Source organism: Microcebus murinus, chromosome 2 (assembly GCF_040939455.1).
Source record: "Microcebus murinus isolate Inina chromosome 2, M.murinus_Inina_mat1.0, whole genome shotgun sequence".
In the NCBI taxonomy this organism is placed as follows: Eukaryota; Metazoa; Chordata; class Mammalia; order Primates; family Cheirogaleidae; genus Microcebus; species Microcebus murinus.
In genome coordinates, this window is record NC_134105.1 from 98,955,768 (window position 1) to 98,980,475 (window position 24,708).

The 24,708-nt window shown below is 39.6% G+C and overlaps 2 protein-coding genes across 3 annotated transcripts in view; one reads left to right on the forward strand and one right to left on the reverse strand.

Moving 5' to 3' along the window:
- The window catches only part of LOC105865512 (myomegalin), a 28,441-nt gene extending 25,102 nt beyond the window's left edge, over positions 1-3,339 (reverse strand). The window contains exons 1-2 of the mRNA XM_076000065.1: positions 3,060-3,339; positions 2,260-2,346 (exon numbers count right to left, since the gene is read on the reverse strand). The gene's annotated coding sequence lies outside the window, so the exon portion shown is untranslated. The remainder of the gene's footprint in view (positions 1-2,259; positions 2,347-3,059) is intronic.
- FCGR1A (Fc gamma receptor Ia) overlaps positions 3,339-24,708 on the forward strand; it is a 47,984-nt gene continuing 26,614 nt past the window's right edge. For both annotated transcript variants that reach the window (XM_076000063.1, XM_012754124.3), the window contains exons 1-2: positions 3,339-3,562; positions 5,932-6,066. In XM_076000063.1, coding sequence (XP_075856178.1) covers positions 6,040-6,066 — 27 coding nt within the window. In that variant the 5' untranslated portion in view covers positions 3,339-3,562; positions 5,932-6,039. The remainder of the gene's footprint in view (positions 3,563-5,931; positions 6,067-24,708) is intronic.

Here is a 24,708-nt window from a genome sequence, read left to right on the forward strand (position 1 = left end):
TAATAAGAGTAGTCTACTTCATTCTGCTGTTATTAGCTGTGTCTAGATTTAGGAGATAATCAATAATGTTATAATCAGGAGAATCATCACCCTCATTGTCATTATCTTCTGCATTATTCTTGAAAGCCACAGTGTTGATATTTTGCATCTTAAATTAGTTTTGCTTCTTCTAGAAATTCCCATAGATGGATTCATGGAGTATGCACCCTGTCATGTCTTGTTTTTTCTTTCTGCATAATGTCACTGAATTTTATCGATATTGTTGAGTATAAGAGATGTTCATTCCTTTTTATTGTTGAGCATTCCATTGCAGTGGATATGCCACAATTTGTTTGCCAGTGTCCCGATGATGCACATTTGGGTTGTTTGTAGTTTGCTATTGTGAACAAAGCTGCTATAAACATCCTCGTTACGATTATTTTGTGTGTGGACATACGTTTTCAGTTCTCTTGGGAAAATGTTTAGGTAAAAAACTGCTACGAACAAAGGGATGTTTATGTTTAAATTTATGAGAGACTGTCAAGTCAAAGTGGTTAGAACATTTTACATTCCCACTAAAAGCATATGATTTCTGGTTGTTCCACATCTTCACCAGGATTCGGTGTTTTTAGACTTTATAATTTTAGCCAAGCTACTGAGTGGAATGATATCTCAATGTTATTTCAGTATCTATTTCCCTGACAACTAATGATATTGGGCATTTTTTTATGAGCTGGTTGGCTATTAGTATACTTTCCTCTCTCAAGTGTCTGTTTAAATTTTTGCCCATTTTCTAAGATAAGTGTTTCAGTTTCTAATGCCAAATTGTAGGAGCTAATTATATATTCTGGATACAGGTTCTTTGTCAGATATGTTTTGTGACCATTTTCCTCCTAGACTATGGCTTGCCTTTTCACTTAATGGTGTCTTTTGATGAGAAGCCTTTTACTATTGATCATGTCAAATTTATCACTTTTCTCTTTTACTATTTTCTTCCTGTGTAACACGTAGGAAATATTTGCTTGCTGCCAGGTTATAAGAATATTTCCATGTATTTTCTTCTAAAATGTTATAGTTTGTATGATTTGGTCTGTGATCTAACTCAAATTAGCTTTTGTGTATGTGGTGAGGTAGGGATTGTGGTTTTTTTTTCACTAGAATAATAAATATCTAATTGATTCAGCACTATTTGTTAAAATGACACTCCTTTTCCCATTGAATTGCTTCAGTGCTTTTTTTTGAAAATCGGTTGACCATATTACACGGGTCTGTTTGAGGTGTCTTAATTCAGTTCCATTTATCTATGCATGTATCCTTTTGCTACTCTCACACTTTTTGTTTATGGTAATAAACAGCTTAATAGTAAGTCTTAAAGTCTTCCAGGTTTGACTTTTTCACACAGGTCAATAAATCTGAAATGTGTATGAACTGTGGTGCCCCCATGCAAATCAAAATATGCTGTCACTTAATCCCTTTCATTTTACTGTAGGGCATATGCCCTAATGTACAGTGGCTGAGCCCTTAGCCAAAGATCCTCTATTGTACCCTCTGGAGAAAATAAATCTTCAGTTACTTTCAGAGCTGATCTAGAGGTAAAATACCTGCAACATTCAGCAATTAATAAATTTTTCTTGAAAAAGAAGTTCCGTTTTCACTTGCTTTGGCCATAGAAATGTTTCTCTAGTATCTATGAGCATGAAATACAATGTTTGGTTTGCAATTTTAGGATCTTTGTAGGAAGAAAAACTTTAGTGGAAACAATCAATATTTAAAGCCATTTTATGAAACTTTGTCATTTACATAACAGCTTTCTTTGCTGCTTTTGTAAAAATGGCATACAGTGGGCTTTATATGCTTGTGATACAATTTTTAGAATGTGTGCTTAAATTAAAACTACTAAAATTAAAATATTCATCATGAACGTCCTGGATTCATCTTCAGTTCCATCAACAGTGCACTTAAAATAAAATGGGCCCAACCAAAGGATACAAATCTACGTGGCTAAAGTGCAGTTCCTACATGTGAGACATTCTCAGCAGTATTTGCTTGCCTTGCTGTGGTGATTTTCCTGTTTTCCCCGCACTGGAAAGTTCTCAATTCAAACCTGTAAGAAATTTCCTTTGCCAAAAGATTTTAAAGTATTCTTTCTTCAAGTAAGGGCAGCTTTATAAAAGTTATCACTTGCATCCTTGGAATGCACAGAAAGCTTGGGGAGAGAGATCGAGCTCCTACAAGTTCAAGTGCTACCCAGCTGGGGGAGGGGAGAGGAAGACAACGTACTCACTGGTACCCAGGCCAAGGTTGTCTGCTCTGCCTGCTTTGGCTCCAACTCGAGACCTGAACTCCGGTTCAACGGCACAGGAGGACCTGGTTTCAGATAAGGCTGACTTAATCTTCACGGTGCCTTTAGATCAGGAAATCTCATAGGGTTTCTGCCCTTCCTTTTAATCTATTTCTACCTCTCCCTTTGTCGCTTCGATCCCTCGTGGACAGGACCCCAGAGGGCGGCCGCCCCTTTCCCTTACCGGTTCCTCCCTGCCTGGATGTCTCAAACTGACCCGGGACGTTACCGCCCGCGGGTGAGAACGAGAAGAGCCAAGAAGGAGCCACAAACGCTCCGCGTGTGTCCCCGCGCACCTGTGCCTCGGGCTCCCCGCAACCTGAGCACTCGCGCCCGAGTCCTCTCTGCAGGTCACAGAGGGTGTGGGGGGGGGCTCCCGACAGGGCAGGACGAGCCGCCCCGACGGGACCTAGCCCTGCCCCTGGCTGGCCCTCGAACAGAGGTCTGCAGAGGCTGGTTGTGACAGGTAGAGCCAAAGAAAACTCTCAACGGCAGCCCCAACCCAGGAACCCGAGATTAAGGGCCTTCAACCCTAAAGTCTGAGCTGAATCATCTCCACGCCTTGTCGTTCGCCAAAATTCAGAGACCAAGAAAGAGAAAAAGTGTGTGGGTCGAAGTCCATAATGAACCACAGAGGAAAGACGATTTCCTAACTAACTAATTGAGTAAGGGCTGTGAGAAAAAGACCGGCGTCGAGTTTTGTCCCCAGCATACGGAAGAAGGATGGCGTTGCCACCACCTGAGACGAGAAAACGCAGGCGCGGCAGGTTGCAGGGGGAAGATCCAGAATTCAGTTCAGCGTCCCGGGGTCTGCCTTGAAAGAGTTTTCTATCCTGTCCAGGCCGGCTGCGCTCCTGCCTCCGTTCGAGTCCTTTGTGACGTTGGGGAAGCTGCGGTCTCGGCCCTTTCTCATCTAGGTACCTCTGTCCTCCCGCCTCCTCCCGGCGACCTCGTGCACTGCCCCGACCCGGCGGCGGACAGTCTCTCCACGCGCCGGCGCCTGGCAAAGGCGCACCTGTAGGTCAGTCGCCAGGTGTGGCGGGGACAAGGCAACTTGCTCTGGAACTTGTGGACCTGGTGGGCTTCACCCGAGCGCTACTGGCGGGGCAGGGGCGGCGGACGCTCGGTGGTCGCGCGCAGGCTCGCAGTTTGGAGAAGTCAGGGCAGAGAGGGGACCACCTTCTGCAACGATTCCTTGGAGGACCGGGCAGCACCTGGAAGGGCAGATGGAGCTTTCCAGAGGTCAGTGCAAGGGTGCTTTCTGCTAAAAGGGTTAAAAAAAAAAAAAATTAAAGCATATAGCATTTGGTTCCCTGTTGGTCTGGTGGCCGGGATTTGGGGCTTTCACTGTGATCTGGTTCCATTCCCGGTGAGGGGAAGAGGTCCCCAACAAGGTGTTATTTATTGTGTTTACTATCCACCAACCACTGTCACTCTGTTTTTCCAAGACTGTAGAAATGAAGTTAATTTTGATCCTAAAATTGAAACTATTTAACTAGCATACATTCCAGGTGGGTGAAATTTAGTGTTAATTTAAACTTCCAATGTATATTGCTTACCAAAGCATCAGCACCAAAATTGTAAGCCTGCATTCCCCCCGCCCCAACATTAAAACCAACACTAGAAACAATCTTTTAGATATAATTTTAAACTTTATTTACCATCAAATGATCTCTTTATAGTCAATTTTCCCCTTAGCCTATAAATCCACAAGTAACAGAAAAACTGCCTAGCATTTCAGCAAATCTGAATTCAAAACTCTCTGTTCTCTTCTGTTTGTGTGTTTACCCTTTCTTCCAGGTAAGATTAGTCACAATAAAAAAAATCAATAAACGTAATAAAAAATGTAAGCTTGGTCTTTTTGCTTAAAGTGTTCTCATTGGTTCTAAATTTTGTGGATGTGATGCTGTTGCTTGTATAGTCTCATGGGTATGCTTGAGGCTTTAGGAACTCGGGAAATATGGTGCACAGGAAGGTCTCAAAACCCCTCATTTGAAGAGCTGGCAGAAGTAAATCCGCACCAGTAATAAAGGCAGCAGCTTCTAAAGGCCGGTTGGAACCGGAGCAGATTTTTAAAAACCAGATAGGGTTGTTTTTTGTAATTTAATTTTCATTTTGATGGACACTTTATCTATTTTTTTTTTTTTTACACATGACAGTACCCTGACCAGAAGACTTTCCTCTAACAACTTAAGACCATTCATTGTATAAGCATGTAACTCATCAGTTTCAATTATATATTTTCACAACTGTATATTGAATTGGCTCACTTATAACTTGAATTTTCTCTTTACTGCAAGTTTTACCCAAACTGTCAGCTGAATTCACACTCTCTGTTACAGACACACCGACCAAGGAGTTTAACACATCACTTGACAGAGTTATAACAGCAGCTGTCAAGAGGCCGCCTTCCCTCAGGGAGTGCAGGGAGTCCTGACCAGCCTTCAGGGTCAGTTGGAGCAGTGGGGGCTTCTCTCCTGAAAGTGCCTGAGTTAAGATGAGGGGAAGAAGGGATTAGAGGCACAAGGGGAGCAGGCCCACACAGGAAGTACAGCTCTGCAACTGCTTTTGGTTTTAAAAGCCATTCAGTTTCAACAAACTGAATCCATTCAGTTTCAGTTTGGTCCATTCAGTTTGGTCCATTCAGTTTCAACAAACTTTAAACAACTAAAATGTCATTTGAGTGGCTGATTTCAATCCTCCCTTGTTGCCACTGAGCCTCCAAGCATTCATTACCAATGTAGGACAATAGGAGGATCTTTATTGCCCTACTCGCACTCATCACTTTGGGGGAAACATATGTTACCAGATCCTAAGGACCCTTATCAATCCCCCCTCCCCCAACTTGGCCCACATAGTCCCTTCTGTCTTTTCTCCAAGAAGGCATTATGGCCTTATTGGCCCCATGCTAGACATAAAATTTGCTAATGGTCAAGAAGTCACTATGCAGCATAGTGGTGTAGTCTTGTCACATTTCTGTAGAATTGACCAGTAAGGAGACATGCAGCTCAAATGAATTGAGGTGGTTTATTACTTCTACACACAGGATAAGCGAGATTAGCATGTTGGCAGCTCCCCACATCCATAATCCCACAGCATGACACCAAACTGGAGGTAGAAGATGACAAGAAAATATAAGCAATGGGTTGCTCTGTCATGAAGGAGCTAATTTTATATTGCAGCTAATTGGATGTTGTCTGTAGTTGTACCCTGAGGAGGTTGGGAGCAAAGTAGAAATTTCCATGGCCTATCAGAACAAGGTAAGAAATTGCCTGCTGCAAGACAGGGAGCCTTCCACAAGAGATCAGTAAGAAATAGCTTTATGATAGCTCCTCCCAAGACTACCTATCTTGCCATGGTCTAAGAGGGCAACCTGGCAAGGTTTGGTCAGACTACGATTGAACCTTGCCTATGTGTCCTATGTGGAGAAATATAAACACAGCCATTCCCTTATACCTTAAACCTTGAAAAGTGCTTGGTTGGATATAGTATCCTTGGCTTGTATTTTCTTTATATAAATTTCTTGAAAATGCTGCTTCCATGTTGCCTTGCCTTGTATGTTGGTGTCCATCTAATTCATAACTAAGTTGCTTTCATTACTTATTTCACAGTGATTCCTGGAGAACCTGAGGATGTTTTCTTTATCTCGAAAATCTAGTAATTTTACTATGATCTTACCTTGAAATTGATCATCCTGGGTTACTTTTTCCTGATAACTGATGGGCCCTTTCGATGTGTCTCATCATGTAAGTAATCTATCATTTTCGTTTTTTATAAATCAAGTCTCCTAGATTGTTCCCCCTACTACCTGATTCCTGCTTAGAGAAAAATGTTAAAAAAAACCAAGAAATTATACACATTATAATTTTTATTCAACAAATATGGAGATTCCCAAACAAGTTAAAATGGAATAGAAAACAACTCTGATGGTTTCAACACAGTATTGCCAGGTAAGGACTTTTTAAAAAAGTCACCATTAGTTTATAAACAAAATGCAGAAGGCCACAATGTCAGAAGAAAATCTTTGAATGTGAATATATTTATTATTATAAAGAGAAGTGTCACTGGTTTGAAAATCAGTTTTAGAAAAATCTTAGATTTAAGCTATTCCTAGATGAAAACACAACTTTGGAAGAAAATTATTCAACTCTTTTCTCTCTAATGCAGTGACACTCATCTTACTCTCAAATCACAACCTTTCCCAGGAGCTTCCTAATGCGCCAAGAGGTTAAAACAAAACCAGATAAATAGTTCCTGGATTCCGTAGTTTGCTTTCCTTTACGAAAAATGTAATTATCAGGCCGACACTGTAGGCAGACATTGCTAGGGACACGGAATCCCTCCGGGAACACAGATGGGCACACAGAATACGCAGAGGCCGCCATAGCTGACCAAGTTAACAAGTTCGGTCCACGGTGTCCTGGGTACAGACCCGAGGGTCCTCTCGCCACCTCTGCCGAGGCCATCTTCGCCACTGCCCTCGTCTCTAAGCGGTTTCCTCCCTATGAACCTCCCCTCTTCTGGGGCCGCTCATTCCTGCCAGACCACTGAGGGGTCTGCCCCCAGCTTCTCTCCTTCCAGACCTTCATTTCTTGATCCTCGCTCCATAGTGAGACGTGGCCCAGCCATCAGCCCAAGGTCCAGATACGAATTAGGGACCTGATGGCTCTTTGGGTTCCCAGGGATCAGCTCAGAGAATAAACCAAAATAACAAAGATTTTATGTACCCAATATTCAAAGCTGTAGTGACCCACCACTTATGTTAGCATTGTCATCAGTTTACAGCTGCCACAACCAAGGCCCCTAAAGGCAATATAGCCTGTGCAGTATGATTTTGCAGGGTATGAGTGTAAAAACCATAGAAAAATGAGACAGAAAACACTTTGCATTGGCTGGGAATCGAACCCAGTTCTCCTGTGTGGGAGGCAAAAACTCTGTCATTGAGCCACCAATAAACTACCATGATAGATTCTTGGAAGAAGAATTGAAAAAAGGTACCTAGTTAAGAGGGTTTTGGTAGTATTGCATAAAAGTTAACAAAAACATCAAAACCAAACGTTTTTACAGAAGACTTTTATTAGGGAAAACTATAAATATTAACATATCTTATTTGTCTGATCAAGCTCTTAACTCTGAAAAAGGCTGTTTCCAACTGCATAATAGAGCCCTGTAGAAAAACAACAAAAAAATTCATCCAGGTTCTTTGTTTCTGATCCTAAATCTTCACTTGTCAATCTCAAACTGTTGCTTTAGTAGTTCTGAGAAGGAGACCTAACTGGTAGGTTAGGTAAGTAAAATTCTAAACTAGGGAAGAAATAAGAAGCAGAAGCAGAATTAGAACAAAGGAAGGAAAAGGACAGAATCAAGATAGAGATAATGAAGAAACAAATTTGATCCATGGAGTTAGTCCTTTGTGTTTGTTTTTTGTAAAAGAGTAATGATCACTCTTGTACTCATAATAATAATATTGTGTGCCTCCTTTATAAGATGTATAGAGCATTTGAAGGAATATGTGATATAAAAAGATTAATGCTTGCCAAAAATTATTTATTTGTTTGAGAGAATCCACTTTCCTAAGTTAATATGCTTTGATGTATTAGCTATGTAAACACCACTAGACTATTTTAAATAAATATTGGTGGTTGAAATATTAACATATTGGTCTTTTGATGATGTTCAAATAGTGGAGAGATTTCTTTCCCCAATTTTCCCTGGGGAAATTAAACTGAAGAGAAGAACCTAGAGAGCTTGCCCCACATGTTGTGTCTGGGAGTCATTGTGACTTGTTCAAATATAGGTGCTGTGACATGTAATTGTGCTTCTCTAGCTGAGAAGCCAAGCTAGGTTCAGGCTGCATCATAAACTTGAGCTCAAGGAAATTAATGGTCACATTGACTTTGCAGAGCTTTGGCTCCATCTGCCCTCTGCTGGACACCCAAGACACACCCCAGCTCTGGCCAACACGCCTTCAAATGCCAACTACAGCAGCCAGGTCTACATTTATTCCCACACCTCTTTTTAAACTACAAACCTACACTTCCTACTCTCAACTCCTAAATTTACAAGATGCCTCATATGCGACTCACAGTCACAAGTGCTAAAATGCAACACACTAGTGAGTTCCCTGTTAGCATCACACACCACCCTCTACCTCAACACTTAATCAGATCCAAGCACAGCATCTCCTCAAGAGTAGTGCATTGCCCTGAGTGTTTCCATCAGTCGCAAAACCTGTTTCTATCCCTGCCTAGTACATTTACCTTCACCACCATCCTCCTATTGCTTAAACCAGATCTTGCTATCTTCCTTAGGTAAACCCTCTCAACCTCCCAACACAACAGTTTTTTTTTTTGTTGTTGTTGTTGTTCGTTTTTCTGAGACAGAGTCTCACTCCATTGCCTTGGCTAGAGTGCTGTGGCATCAGCCTAGCTCACAGCAACCTCAAACTCCTGGGCTCAAGCAATCCTTCTGCCTCAGCCTCCCAAGTAGCTGGAACTACAGGCTTGTGCCACCATGCCTAGCTAATTTTTTCTATATATTTTTAGTTGGCCAATTAATTTCTTTCTATTTTTTAGTAGAGATGTGATTTTACTCTTGCTGAGGCTGGTCTCAAACTCCTGACCTTGAGCGATCCGCCCATCTCGGCCTCCCAGAGTGCAGACGTCAGCCACCTCGCTGGCCAAACACAACAGTTTGTTTCCAGTGTAATTATAAATAGTGTTTAAATTTATTGGACTCTCAATAGACTCACTGCCACTTCATTACTACACTCCATTACCTCTTACTTCCATTAATGTAAGCAGATCAAAAACTGGCCTCTCTACAGCCAGTCTTGTGCACTCTAATCCATTTGCTACACTGTATTCTGAGTGACTATTCTACAGCATAAATCTGGACATACCTGTAGCCTAAAATTATATCTGCCAACACAGCAGCTAAGCAACAGCAATCCTCTCTCCCTTGGTCATTGGCATCCTGGAGATGACCAAGGGGATTTGGGGGAAAGAATTGCCATGGATCAGCCAGAGCTTACGTTGGCTTTGAAACATATATACATGCTGGAGAAGTTCAAGTCTCTAGCCATATCTGGAAATTAGGAAGTAAGGACTAAAAGAAATCACTGCAATGGCACACCTGGCCTTCTCTTCTGACTTTTCAATTTCGCCCAGTCAGTTCCCTAGTGGCTGGGGTGAAGGCTGTCAAAGGCCTCCTCTATGACGTTTCCTGGAGCTAACCTTCTGAGATGGTCTTATGGGAATTCTTAGTCATCAAGACTCAGAAGTGTTCCAGAAGCACAGAGGCCTCCACGCAGGAACAATTTTTGATTCTTCAGCTGGGGATATATAGCCTTTAGAAGAACGTCCTACCTGCTTCCAGACCAAGTTCTAAAAACAGTAGGCTACTTAGTGTAGCCAGGATCTATGTGGTCTTTAGTCCAGACATGAACAGGTGGCTCTATTTCTGTGCAGAAGCCCGTTAGACATAGATCTAGGGCCTGCTATGGGTGATGGAGAAAACAACACTATGAAGTATTGGATATGTTATGAGCTATTCAGGACACTTTAAGCTAAGAATACAAGTGCTTCAGTAGCAAACATCTTATCTCCTACCTGAGTGACCGAGGTTTGACTGCAAGCCAATATGTGTGACTGTTTTTCTTCTTTTTTCTCCACTCCAATAATTTTACTTACTACCTCTACTGAAGTCTTTATTGCAAAGACGAGTCTGGTCTATGCAAAGATTCAGCAGCCAGAGTAACGCTGCAGTCAGCTGAGAAAAGGGAAGAAACAATATAATGGGCAGTGCTTTCAGAACACAAATTATTATTAAAGTTTGTCTATACATTGGCTTGGCAGTCTTGGGACTGGGACTGGGCTATGATCATAAAAGGATTAATACTTGGCATGAGGTGTGACAGTCCTCTAAGGTGTGTCTTTCAAGGCAAGAAGTAAGCTCTGATATGTTTCTGCAGCACGGAACATTTGGAACTAATACTCTTATCACACACTCTTCTCCATAACCAGAGACATCACGACATTACCCACTAGCAAATGCAGTGTCCTAGAATATGAAGAATTACTTTAGTGTGTGTTTCTCTCTTTGCAAGTTAGTTTTGGAAAAAGGTCAGGAGATTTCCGTCTCTTGTTATGCCTACATTCTTCTGAGTTTCTCTTGTCATGATGAATATGAATATATTCCTAGGAGGAGAGAGATGTAAAGAACAGAGAGAAAGTTTTACCCTCTCCTTTAGGTTACCATTCCATAAACTTTTCTTGGACTTCCTATATTTTACACTGGACCAAAAAGACAGGGAATTCAGCCATTAAAGAAATTTCTCTTTAATGTTCTCAATACAATCTCACTAATGGTCAAAATCATACATTTGGTTAACTTTAGGGTCCTAGTATCTGAGTTAATTATTTACTTCTTCCAACAGCCTATCAGACAACTACAGGTAATCTTACATGTAAGAGAGGTGTATTCAGAACTTCTGTCTCAGAAGGGCAGAGCAAAAGTAGAATAAAAGCTGTTCAGAATAAGAGAAAAGTGTGGGAGAAATGCTAGGAAGTGCTAAAGCCAACTGAAAACCAATTGGCTTTCATTGCTGAACACTTAATTAATAACTGAACTTCCTAACTGATTGACCACATGGCCCTTCTTCACAAATGTGGCTACATCAAGTGGCAATGTGGACAATCCCTTTGCTGAAGCAGGGAGTATGTCCATCTTATCTTCACTCTGTCCAGATCTGCCAACGCCAGAAGGCTGAGTGCAAGAGAGTGGAAGACTTCTGCTTCTTTTGTGTAGGCAAAGTAAAGATAAGTAAATTAGGTGTTACCAAAACAGAAATGGCAGAGCAATGGTTATCACCAGTCTTGATGTTCTAAGGAGTCAAAATGAGGGGAGTGGGGAGTATGTGGGAAGTTTGATGAAGTAGTGAAGACTGTTCTGTTCCAAATATCTCCTGCTATGGGTCCAGTGATAAGGGAGGCAATTGGCATCAGAGGAGCCACATACATGAGCATTTGATACACAATGGGAGGCAGAGACAAAAGAGCAGCAGAAATATGTGCAAGAGAGGCAAGGTGTTTGGCACCAGCATCCATCCCTGAGCCAGAGGCAGTGCCATCCTGGGTCCTTTCCTACAGTCTCCCATCAGGCAGATAAAAACTTGGGATTTGCAGAGGGAAGTTCTGACCTCAGAGCAGGGTGTGGCATGAGGATCACCCTAAATTATAATGTGAAAATAATCACTCATACAAAAGGTTTAAAGATAAGGAATATTTAAAGATTTATTTCATTATTATACCTTTATAGTTGAAAATAAAGAAGAAAATATCAAAGCTCTTTGTCTAACCAAATGGCTCATAGAGATTAATTTATATATTGTTATCCATGATAACCAATCAGCAAAAAAGGTATCTAGAAAGGGATGATTGTATTCCACAAGAGTTATAGTCTAGAATCATGCTCTTTACCTAAAGTCTATTAATATAGCAAACTTTTGGTTAATATTTTCAATCAAGCTCCTTTTCTTACCTTTTGCTTCCAAACTTTCTGTCACTTTCTGGTTTAGGTATGACTCCTAAATACAGCATATAATTAATTTTTAAATCTAGTCTAGCAATACTTATTTTTTTACTAAATAATTTGGTCTATTTACATTTAATGTGATTGGTGATATATATTACTTTTAAACATATCATCTTTATTTTTTTCTGTTTGTCCTCCTTGTTGTATGTTTCCATTTCTTTTTTTTTTCTCTGTTTTGGATTGGTTATTTTTTAACTATTATAACATTATATTTTTATCTTTTATATGTTTTGCTTCAATTTTTTCCTTCCTTATTGTTAATCATATTTCACTTTTCTTCTATTCTTTTAGTGGTTAATTTTTTAAAAGCATAGCAATAATGAATATCCTTATCCTCATGCTGGATAATCCCAAGACTTTGAAATACTGTTTATTTCATTTAATCTCACTTGCTATATATGTTGTTATTCTTTCTTTCTTTCTTCCTTTTTTTTTTTTTTTTTTTTTTGAGACAGAGTCTTACACTGTTGCCCAGGCTAGAGTGAGTGCCGTGGCATCAGCCTAGCTCACAGCAACCTCAGTCTCCTGGGCTCAAGCGATCCTTCTGCCTCAGCCTCCCGAGTAGCTGGGACTACAGGCATGCGCCACCATGCCCGGCTAAATTTTTGTATATATATTTTTAGTTGGTCAATTAATTTCTTTCTATTTTTTTAGTAGAGACGGGGGTCTCGCTCTGGCTCAGGCTGGTTTCAAACTCCTGACCTTGAGCGATCCGCCCGCCTCTCAGCCTCCCAGAGTATCATTTCTTATAGGTCTAAGTATTTTTTTATTTTTTATTTTTTTTTTTGAGGCTGGTCTCAAACTCCTGAGTTCAAAGGATTCTCCCGCCTCCCGCTTCCGCTCCCAGAGTGGTAGGATTACAGGTGTGAGCCATCACGCCTGGCCAGTCTAACTATTTTTAAAACCCAGAAGTCTATTCACATATTTTCATATAGTTAATGTTAATTTAGATTTATCAACATATTTACTACTATCTTGCTCTGCATTTCTTTCTGTGTCTCTGTCTTTCCATATAGAATCATTTTCCTTCTGCCTGAGAAATATCATTTAGAATTTCCTTTTGTGTCGATCTGCGAGTGAAGATCCATTTCAGATCTTTTTCTCTGAAAGTGTTTTTATTTTGCTTTAATTATTGAAGATTGTTTTTACTAAGTATAGAATTCTAGGAGGCAGATTTTTTCTCCAGTTTATTGAAGATATTTGTATTTGATTTTGTTTTTCAGAAGTTAGTTGTCTAACTGCAGCTGGTTTGAATGTAATCTCCCTTTTTTCTCTGAGTGTGGCTTTTGTTGTTGTTTTCTTTTCTTTCTTTCTTTCTTTCTTTCTTTTTTTTTTTGGTTGACTATTTTGTCTTTGTTTTTGATTTTCTGTAGTTTATCATGATGTTTCTAGGTATGGATTTCTCTTTATTTATCTTGGCCTTCTCGAATCGGTTGAACCTGTGAATTGTGATTTTCATGTTGTCTACATTTTCATGTAGACATTTTCATTAAAAACATTTTCATGTTTTTAATTGTGTTTAATATTATCTTTTCTCCTTTTTCTACATTCTGAATTTTTTTATTCCACATCTCCCACTTTACTGATCTTTTTAAAGCTGTGACTGTTCTGTTATACTCTGCCATTGAGTTCTTAATTTTGTTTATTTTATTTCATTTCAGAATTTCTATTTGACTCTTTCTAAATCTGTCCTGTCATTTTTTTGTAGTTTCCAATTTGGGTGTAAAATGTTAACAAAATTCTTTTTCCTTTCTGCATGATAATTTAGCCTTTGATTAACTTTCTAGCTCTGTCTTTCTGGAACCTTATAAGGATAAATGTCAACTATATTACTAAGCAACATTGTATATGATAAAAAGGATTCCTGACTGATGGACTACACCTGGACTGGCAAAACTAATAAGTACCTAGCGAGAAGCCACACTATGAGCTTCTCTGAGTGCAGTGACCCTTGTAACTTGTATACACCTTGCATGGACATTGGAAGCTATTTTATTAAGTTCTTACAAAAGATAATGGCTCTTGTGAGACATGGAGTTTCTAAGCCAGGGTGGCTCCACATGTACTTCAACTGTCCTCAAGTGGGGGATGGAGCATGGAGAACTAAGAGAATTTGGCCTAGATGTTGTGTGAACTGCTGCATAAACTGAGCAAGGACTCCTTTCACAGGAGAATAATACCTGATGTTGCCCTGCCAGCAAATGTAGTTCTTATTCTATGTCTTTCTGATTGGACTGGTGCCAAGAATGTCCTATGAGATTCTTGTGATCCTGAATGTGTAGTTGAAGCTAAGGAAATTCCCTATTGGGCAAAATTCTTCCAAATGTTTACTTGTTTCATGAACAATGTAGGCATCAGTGTTTTACAATCTTTCTGATAACTTGAATAGCTCTAATATTTTGGGGTTTAGTTTCTATTGCCTGATGTGTCTGTGGTTTTCGTATATGGTCTGGTTTCTTTGTGTTCATTATTATCTTTGAACATGTGCTACACATTATATTTGAAAAAATACTTTTGAAATAATTTGAGACCTATAATGAAAGCTTTCTTACCAAGCACCTGGGCATACTCCCAGCTGAGAACCACCTTGAACCAAGTAAAAGGTGTGAAAGATTCTCTGAAGTTATACTGTATTACACAGAGGATGTTTCATTTCTAGTTCATCTTTATCAAAGATTATAGTTTATTATAGGAATGTTCTTCTGGTAAACTCTCCAACTTGTGCAGAGCCTGGTCTTTTATTTCTACTCCTTTATTTCTACACCTTTAGCCATAGAAGGCTGCAAAACCTAATTTGCAGATCGGAAAATACTCTTGGCAAAAAAGAAAAAAATGGTTTCTGTGCTTGCTTATGGCTCTGGGTTGCAGTTTTTCCTTTATGTAAGGCCTGGTAATTCCTCAGTGTCTAATCATCACCTTAATGCTTTTAAAAGTATGTTTTATATATTTGTATCCAACTTTTGTTTTCAAAAGAAAGATTAATTTAAATGTCTTAGCCAACATTAACAGAAATGTGTCATCAACTTTTAAAATATATTAAATGATCCAAAAAATATTGTATTTTACTGCTATGGCTGACTTGACACTAATTGCTGAGTCGGTGAGCGAGATGGAATACGAGTCACAGTGCCACCACTGTGAAAACTGTCAGGTCACTACAAATACAGATTTTACTTGCAATGCAGAATTTTCTTTTCCCTCTTTTTTTTTTTTTTTTTTTTTTTTTGAGACAGAGTCTCGCTTTGTTGCCCAGGCTAGAGTGAGTGCCGTGGCGTCAGCCTAGCTCACAGCAACCTCAAACTCCTGGGCTCGAGTGATCCTTCTGCCTCAGCCTCCCTAGTAGCTGGGACTACAGGCATGTGCCACCATGCCCGGCTAATTTTTTTTATATATATATCAGTTGGCCAATTAATTTCTTTCTATTTATAGTAGAAACGGGGTCTCGCTCTTGCTCAGGCTGGTTTTGAACTCCTGACCTTGAGCAATCCGCCCGCCTCGGCCTCCCAAGAGCTAGGATTACAGGCGTGAGCCACAGCGCCCGGCCCCCTCTTTTTTTTTTGAGACAGAATCTCACTTTGTTGACCCAGATAGAGTGCAGTAGTGTCATCATAGCTCACTGCAACCTCCAACTCCTGGGCTCCAGCAATCCTCCTGCCTTAGCCTCCCTAATATTAATACCTGGGACTAAGGCACACCACCACAACCCCACCACACCCGCCAATTTTTTCTATTTTTTGTAGAGACGGGGTCTCCCTCTTACTCAGGCTGGACTTCAACTCCTGAGCTCAAGCAATCCTCCCGCCTGCAGCTCCCAGAGTGCTAGGATTACAGGTGTGAGCCACTGCACCTGGCCTTCCCTCTTTTTCTTAAGCTATCCAGCTATGAGTCTATTCCGGGCCACAAGATCAAAGGCTTCAGTCTTAAAATCTAACTTTTTTTCATTTGGATCCTCCAACTGGCAATGTCATATATGCTCAGGCTTTACTTTGGAAAAGAGACCCAAGTTATATCATATTAAATTAAACATTTATTATTTTACCAGGAAGAGCCTGGTAGACAGATAGATGCACATGTATACATTGGCCAGAAATTGAGCTAAATTTTCACCAGTGGGAATCAAGAATGTTACCGCTCAAAGGCAATCATTCTAAATAAGAAAAAAAAAAAAAAAAAAAGAATGTTACCATAGAACCACCAATGCCAACTTTACCTACCTGAATAAGAAGTATAGTCTTGTTTCCTCTATAACTGAGAGCACACTCTGGTATTTTTCAGTGTCCTTAAAAATTTTAACTACCCATTAAAGAATAGGTCATGTGGAATTAATAAACAAAGGGCTACGGGTTCCATCCAGTGCTTTCAAGTGACAAGAGCAGGGATTTAAATAAACAGAAGCTCGGTCAGCACAGGAAAGTTGCGCTGCTGCCAAAGTGACTCTGGAATACAAAAGGACAGGGTGAAAATTGTTTACTTAGAACTTCAGGAAAGTGACAGAGAAATTCCTCACCACTTTCTATGCTAGAGATGCTTTGGTGGTTGTGACCCTACAATGAAATAATTCTGGGATCCTTTCTAACCAAAAAGATATCTTAGCCCATGAGGACCCAAGAATCCTGATTTCTGGCACCCCTGGCCATCATAACCCCTACAACAGGTCAGTGCATTGTTAATGTTGAATCTGGGAATGATCATTGCCATTGTTTCCCACTTGAATGGTTGTCACATTTACTGCTTCACAGTGATATTCAGAAGTTATGGCTTGGGAGCACATCTCAATTTCTAAGTGGCAAGTAGTCTCCAGAGACATCAGGCATAAAAAAATACTTGGACATTGAAAGAAAAGAGTCAAGTCTATGACTTATAAGCTTATAACGATCACTCAGATAAATGAAGTATATGGTTTGGGAATCAGAAAAGGAAGGGTGTTCTCATAGGAGATAGAAAAATAGGCATAAGGAACAATTAAAACTGTGTGATCCATCCCTGGCGGCCTATGTAGGAGGGAAATTCTTGCCTTACCTAATCAGTAGATAACAGAGAGCCTCTAGCAATGAAGCTACCAAAATGAAAGATAAATTATGGTCTGGCTCAATTCCTTTGTGACCCATATGATCTTGAAATTTTGAAAAGATTTCACCTTTTTTCCTTTTAGTGTTTCATTATGGATAATTTCTTTTGATCTAAGTTCTATTTTTAGACCAAAATTTGTCAAATATTGGCAATTTCATATGATTGAACCTTAATATGTTAACCTAATGGGAAAAATTCAAATTTGTTTATATATTACTAAATAACATCTGTCACCTCAAAAGGCTTTACCAATTTACACCTGTTGACAGTGTATGAAAGTATCCATTTTATTTCATTCTTTCCAATGTTATATTATCAATAATTTTTACTTTTGCCAATATGGGGAGTGGAAAAGACATTTAATTGTCTTGATTTACATCTCCCTTATTACTGGTTAGTTTGAATTTCTGTTCTCTGTCCATTAATTCTGTTTATTTTCCTTTATAGCACTTACCACTACTTGATTTTCTTAAGCTTTATATGTTTACTTTTTATATATTAATTGTTTTAATCTCTCACTAAAAAGTAAGTTCCATGAGGTGAACTTAAGTCTCATTCACCACTTTATCTCCTGTGCCTAGAACATTATATGTACTCAATATATATTAATTAAATGAATGAATAAATGAAAGTTGGATTGTAGGGGTGTCCATGAAAGTGGATATTAGCTAAAATCTCAGAGAGTTACTCCTTTTTTCCTGGTTCTCATCCTTTAAGCTCTGTTAAGACTGGAGAAGGGTGTTTTATCTTTAAAAAAATACTGTTCCATCACCAGCAAATTGGTATTAACTGAACAGCACCTAAGTGGTCACATAGGTACTGCAGTAATAGGGTATTGGCCAGGGGGGAGGGGGGCGGGTATATACATATATAATGAGTGAGATGTGCACCATCTGGGGGATGGTCATGCTGGAGACTCAGACTTGTGGGGGGAGGGGGGGAAATGGGCATTTATTGAAACCTTAAAATCTGTACCCCCATAATATGCTGAAATAAAAAAAAAAATAAGAAAGAAAAAAAAAATACTGTTCCAGATCACCCCTTTGGACCAGTTCCTGTTCTTAGGTCTCAGGCTTCCTCTCTTCATAAATAATGACTATATGGCTTCCTGTAAAGTTTCTTTATATCACGTCCTTAGTGAGTGTTGATTTTCAGTTCCTGATCCTCTCACATAATAACTGTTCAATTAATGACTTTTTGCTATAATGGCTATTAAAAAGTTATACTACTTTTTGTATGACTTCTTCTTTTTTATTTTATTTTTTTAGTATAATGATTCTCACCCCAAAATAAATAAAATAAATATGCTCTAAGAAATTATATTTTGTATAGAGAAAAATCAGGCTTTTAAAAAAAAAAAAAAAAAAAAAAAAAAAGAAATTATATTTTGTCATCATGCTTTCAAGCAAAGAAACTGTATAGAAGGTTGTGTAGGGAAGTGGGCAAAGAGGAGACTCTCCCTCTGTAATCTGGTTTTTGATGCTAAGGTGAGGACTCTGCAAACCACATCTTTTTTTACTTGCTGGCTTTATTACTTTCTGTCCACAAGGGGTATTAAAAGGAGACTGAGAAGCAGGAGGAGGGACAAGAGACCTGCCGCTTCCTGTTTTGCCTCTTGTTTGCATCAGCATTACCCCAGCAATGATCTTTTTTATCCTGAGAATAGCAGTTTTTTCCAGTTTCCTTTCTTGTTTTTGCTTTGTCTTTTTTTTTTACAATCCCAGAGCTGTCTTTATTGCACTCCCTCATAGCCACCAGCATTAGCCAGTGGGCACCCCCTCTTCAGAGTCTGAGCTCCTGCCCCCCAAGGTACTTCTGCTGAGTTCTCAGAGTCACTGGCAACCTCGTCCTCAGAAGTCAGACGCTCAGGTTGGGGGGAGGGGGCTTCATCCAAGTTACCAAGTTTTAATAACCCAAGCCTCTTACCTTTGTCCCCCCAACCCTAGGGTTGATAACTGCTTCCTGTAGTAGCTATCTCTATATTACATCAGTTTTCCCTTTTGCCTTTTCAAGCTTCCAATACCTGTTTAATTCCCTGTATTAAATTATCTCTGGTATACTATGGTATCTGTTTTTCTATTGAAACCTTGAATGGCACAATACTACTCACCAATTTACCTGACATGACGTTTCTTGTCAGAGAATATCATGTCAAACAATTTTAATTTGCATGACATCTTTCAATGAACCCAAAATACTATGTTTTTCATACACATGCCAAGCAAGGGGAAGGACAGGGTTGCATCTTCTATGACTCTTCAATCTGCTGTACATGTTCAGCATTTCAGTGTGCTATAAAGCCTTCCATGATTGGCTTTTATTAGTGAAAGTCTTAAGAAAAAGGAAATTATTAATGGCTTTAAATCTGATATTGAATGCCTGCCTGGCACTGAATCGTCACTAACTTTAAAAGAATAACCTCCTCCCACCCTTCCTCCACTGATCATCACCCACAACCAAGTCTTCTCTTGCTCCTTTGGTGAATACAATAAATCTCCATATGTAAAAACTATATTTAATTGTTGTTTATTATTTGTATAAATTTAGTTTATATGTTTTCTATCTGTTGCATATCTTGGATCAATTTTTTCCATTAAAATAATAGCAACATTTTCCACTTAACATATTTTCACTTAGTGATAAGATTTTCAACCATAAATTAAAGGCAATAAGCAAATGTTTGTATATGAGGCACATAGATCTAGAAACTGCCAAGGGAGAGTCTAATAAGTTCCATACTTCTAATTTTGGATATAAGCTATCCTCAGGATATGCAAAGACTGAGAGAAGAGAAAATGCTAATAAATTATATATTTATTTATATATTCATTATCAAGCCCTTGTTGATTATCTTAGTGACTTTGTAAAGCAAGATACCAATGAAACAGGAGCAGCAACTCCTCTTTTAAAAATGTTTGCATTCCAATTTAGGAAGTAAATATATCATGTATATAACAAATAAAAGAGACTATAAAAAACAACACATGATAAGGTAGTCCAAGCTCTGTATAAATAGGAGCAGTAACATAGAAAAGGAGTAATTGGAGTAGGGGGGAAAATTGTTGCCACCCAACCAGGTTCATTTGCCCACTGCCCAAGAGGAAGCCAACGCACTGAGACAGCAGAGTTTTCTGCAGAGAAAGGGTTTAATCCACATAGCGATAAATGGGGAGACGTGGGAAATTTCTCAGATCCACCTCCCCAAGAATTTGGGAGACAGGTTCTTTAAAGACAGTTTGAAACTGCCTGTAAGGGGAAATGCATTTGCATAGGCAACAGGTTTCTTAGGCCAAACTAAGATGACTGCCACAGTATTTTTTTCAGCTCAGTCCTCCCTCCCCCCACTGGCCGGCCTTCTGGGGAGGCATGAGTCAGCACACTTAACTCACCAAGGTGTTATCTCCTATGTGAACCCCTGTGATGAAGCTTTCCCATGGCACGTGGCCACTGTTGTTCAGAGCCATCTACAAGTGCTTGCCATGTTCTCGGCCATGCTTTTTGCTGCCACTCTATCTCCCCCACAATAAAGAGAGTGTCTCACCTGCCTGCTGCCACTCGCCTTTTCTTCCCATTTCCGAAGCCTGCACGGGAGCATGCACTAGCCATAGAGCTTCCTCCTCACACTGCTCTTAAAAATTAATAAAAAGGGGTGCAAGGGGATAATTGTGGTAAGAGCCTAGCTAAAAATAATGATAACAATTAGCCACTGTCCCCCTGTTTGCTTCTCTATAATTGCTACTCTGGAGCCACTCCTCTTGGATGAGCCACTCTGGAGCCACTTTCCCCTTGGATGAGGCCCAAGCCACCTCTGGCACCATCTCTAACGGTGGGACATTGTTGAACCATGGTGCTTGGATCTGTTTGCAGTGTAGAAACGGTTTCTAGAACTAGAAGACATCTTTAGTAAGTGATCAAAACACCCAGCAACCCTTTTCCTTCTCCTGATTGATTGATCTCTTTGGAAACATTTCAGCTCCTTCATGAGGGAGTCTCGTTTGGATGTTCTGATGAGTATCCAAAGCGCACACAACCTCTCCTTCCTTCTCCAGATTGTTTGGCCTCTTTGGAGGCATTTTGGCTCCTTCCTGAATCTTGTTTGGCTTTCCCTACGGTATAGGAAAAATCTTGTCTGGGGGAGACTTCTTGGATGGAGAATAGGGAGTCTGCCTCAGAGCTATATTATAGGAAAAGTCTTGTTTTGGAGAAATTTCTCCCCATTAGATGGAGAATGGGGGGTGCTAGTCTGGAGGAGTACTCTTAAAATTTTTATTAATAATTCTCGCTTAAAGGACCTTTTATCTTTGATATCCACTTTAAAATAAGTACTTCGTTAAGAGTTAATGGCCAAAAATGGATCCTTTAAATTAAAGCAATTTTTAAAAAAATAGATTTTAGAGATCTCTTTTTCTAAACAATTGTCTTATTTGTATTTATGGGAAAAAATCATAACTAAAAAAAAGAACATGTAACAATTCCGTGGCTAGCCTTAAAAATTCTCCTGACAATATTAAACAGCAAGTACCTGGTCTAAAACAAAAATAAATGGCCTTTGAACACTACTCCTGCAGGAAGAACAGGAAAAGCTGGTTTATGTTGTAGCCTAATGTTTAAAGTTCTGTGCTTTCATCTCGACAGCCTAGGTTTGATTCCTGGGCAGGTAATGAACTTGGTCTGGCTTGATATTTGTATAACTTTTGCCTTTCTTTGACTTTCCTTTCTTTGAGCTGTTTTATGACTCTCTGAATCTCATAAAAATTGTTTTCTCCCTCTCTGGAGACACCTCTTGCTTCCTTGATTAAGCTATAACCTAGGTTAAGGCTTATTGGTTCCACTTAGAAAGGTACTTTAGTTAAAATGTTTGAAAGCAAAAATGTTAGCTATGTGTCCTGGTTAGAGTTGGCTCCATTTACTTTCATTCCTCTCTACTCCTTCCTTTTTGCCCATCACTGGGTCTTGGCCAAACAACGGTGGTCAATTGTTCAAGGCAAATGCTGAACTCTACTGTCTATCCATCTTGTCTATGTGGTGCCACTGGAGTCTCTCTGAACTTAATCTGGTTCAGTTGCCAGAACTCTGGATTGTTCTTTGCTCATTAAACTCTGTTAAATTTAATTTGTCAGAAGTGGGTTCTGAAAGAGAGCTCCCAGAGACCCCCCAGGAGCACCAAGTGGGTGAGCGAGGTGCCTGCCAGGTTGTGCCCATTACTAGGGCGTGTGGGTAAGTTCTCTCTCGGATTCTGAAGCTCCACGGGTCTGTGTTTTGAGCTCTCTGAGATTGAGCAAATTTTTGATGCTAACTGGTTTGAAAGTTACAATGGAAACTGTACTGGGTCTGGGATCAGATTGAATCTGATAATTAGCTGGCTTGAATCCAGTTAGAGGCCTCTGATGTCTAACTGGGTAAGACATAAACTGCCAGTAAATGATAATATTACAGGGGGTGTGAACTCTAGCTTTCAAGAATATACAGAGGTTTCTATGTGGGTGCTTTTGCAGTGGCATAATCATAGCTCACTGCAGCCTCAAACTCCTTGGCTCAGGTGAACCTCTTGTCTCAACCTCCAAGGTGGCTGGGACTATAGACATACACACCTGGCTGGGTCTTTCTTATCTTTTTGTGGAGACTGGGTCTTGCTTTGTTGCTTAGATTGGTCTCAGACTCCTGGCCTTAGATGATGCTCTAGCCTCAGCCTCCCAAAGTGCTGGGATTGCAGGCACAAGCCACTGCTCCTAGCTCTTAATTGAATATCTTGAAGCCCTTTCATAAAAATGTTATATCCATAAAAAGGAAAATTTCTGTTTATAAAAGTGTCTGAGAGGAAATATTGAGTCACTAGAAAGTCTTACCATTGTTATAAATTTGCATGACAAGTCTCACCTTTGTTTAGGGTACTTTTCCTGGCTATCTTATCTTAACTGAAACTTTGCACTCAACCTTTTTCCTTGGTGCGAGCAAATGATGGTACAATACTTAGGCCTAAAGTTGTAGCTCTGTGCTTTCAAAATATAAATTTTTCTGCCTTGTTTATATATTATTTAAAAGCTGGAAAGTAAAAATTCTGCTTTTGTCTATAGGTCTGTATGTTCATGTGTCTATATATGTCATATGTATGTGATATTTCACTACTAAAATATGTAAAAGAGCTCTAATTCATTGGCTTTTTTAAAAAGTAAGTGCTTAAATCAAATATTTTATTATGAAAATAAGAAATAACTCAAATGCCTTCTAGTTCATGTGACTTTGGTAATCTTTGATGAATAAAATGAGTTTTAAAACTGTTATCACAGTTTAAATGTTTTAAGGTCATAAAACTGCTGCTTTGGTAATATCCTTAAATCTTGCTGGATTTGACTGTCAGCTTGTGTTTTTGGTTTTGAGCCTCCAGATTCTAGGGTGTAGGTAGGTGGCCGTGGTGAGGCCTGAGAACATGTTCTCAGTGTCTAGACCAGTAGCTGCTTCTTAAGTTTGTTTTCACTAAAATTGAAAGTTACTGAGAGTAAGAATTCTAGTCAATACATGTGATTCTATATATAAAGTGTGAAAATGATACATTTTTAATAAGAGAAATTATAAAAGAAATGTAAAATGTGTTCCTATTAAATATATATATATAATTTTGTCTACTTCAGAGGTTATTTAAAGGTTGAATCAAAATATGGATTTAGAAATAAAATAAAAACAAAATAGAAAATAACCAGTGAGTAAGAGAAAGAGATGTACCAAGGCAATGAATATAGAAATATATTTTTGGTAAGAAAGATCAAACAGAAAGGAGAATAATATTGTAAAGAAAGGATATTGTATGGAATTGTTGTCCTAAAATGACTGGTTATTTAGGAAAAGAGAAAGTAAGGACAAAACAGAAAGTTGTGTTTTTTTTTTGAGACAGAGTCTCACTTTGTTGCCCAGGCTAGAGTGAGTGCCGTGGCGTCAGCCTGGCTCACAGCAACCTCAATCTCCGGGGCTCAGCGATCCTTCTGCCTCAGCCTCCCGAGTAGCTGGGACTACAGGCATGTGCCACCATGCCTGGCTAATTTTTTTTTTGTATATATATTTTTAGTTGGTCAATTAATTTCTTTCTATTTTTGATAGAGACGGGGTCTTGCTCAGGCTGGTTTCGAACTCCTGACCTTGAGCAATCCGCCCGCCTCGGCCTCCCAAAGTGCTAGGATTACAGGCGTGAGCCACAGTGCCCGGCCCAAAACAGAAAGTTTTTAGGTATGTTTTGTAGATGGTCCATGCAGGTTGGGGTAAAGTTTATAAAGGGAATTTATGAAGGAATTTTGTATGTGATGTAGTTGGCTATAATTAAAAAGAAAAATTTTAGTTAAAACAGACTTATCTTAAAATATTAATTTGCTCTTAATTGTAAGGTTTTCTAGTGGCAAAAGAAGCAGACAGAGAGAGAGAGAGTGGGGCCAAACAACATGGCTTTATTGAGCACTCCTGGGAGAGGTTCTTGGGTCCCAGAGAAGGGGGGCCTGAGAAGTGGCCTCCGTTTGGAGGGGGTGCGGGCTGAGGGCCTTTATACTGTTTGAGGCGGACCAGGGACTTTGGCAGGAAGAGCTGGGGATTTTCCACTGTGACCTTCAGCGGTTACTGAGAAATAGAAGGGGCTGGCAGTATTTGCGGAATCCAGGAACCGAAAACTTTCTTATCTGGGTGGACATTCAGGTATTATTGTTTTCAGCGGGGCCTGGCAGTTGTCTTTGGCAGGTCTGGTC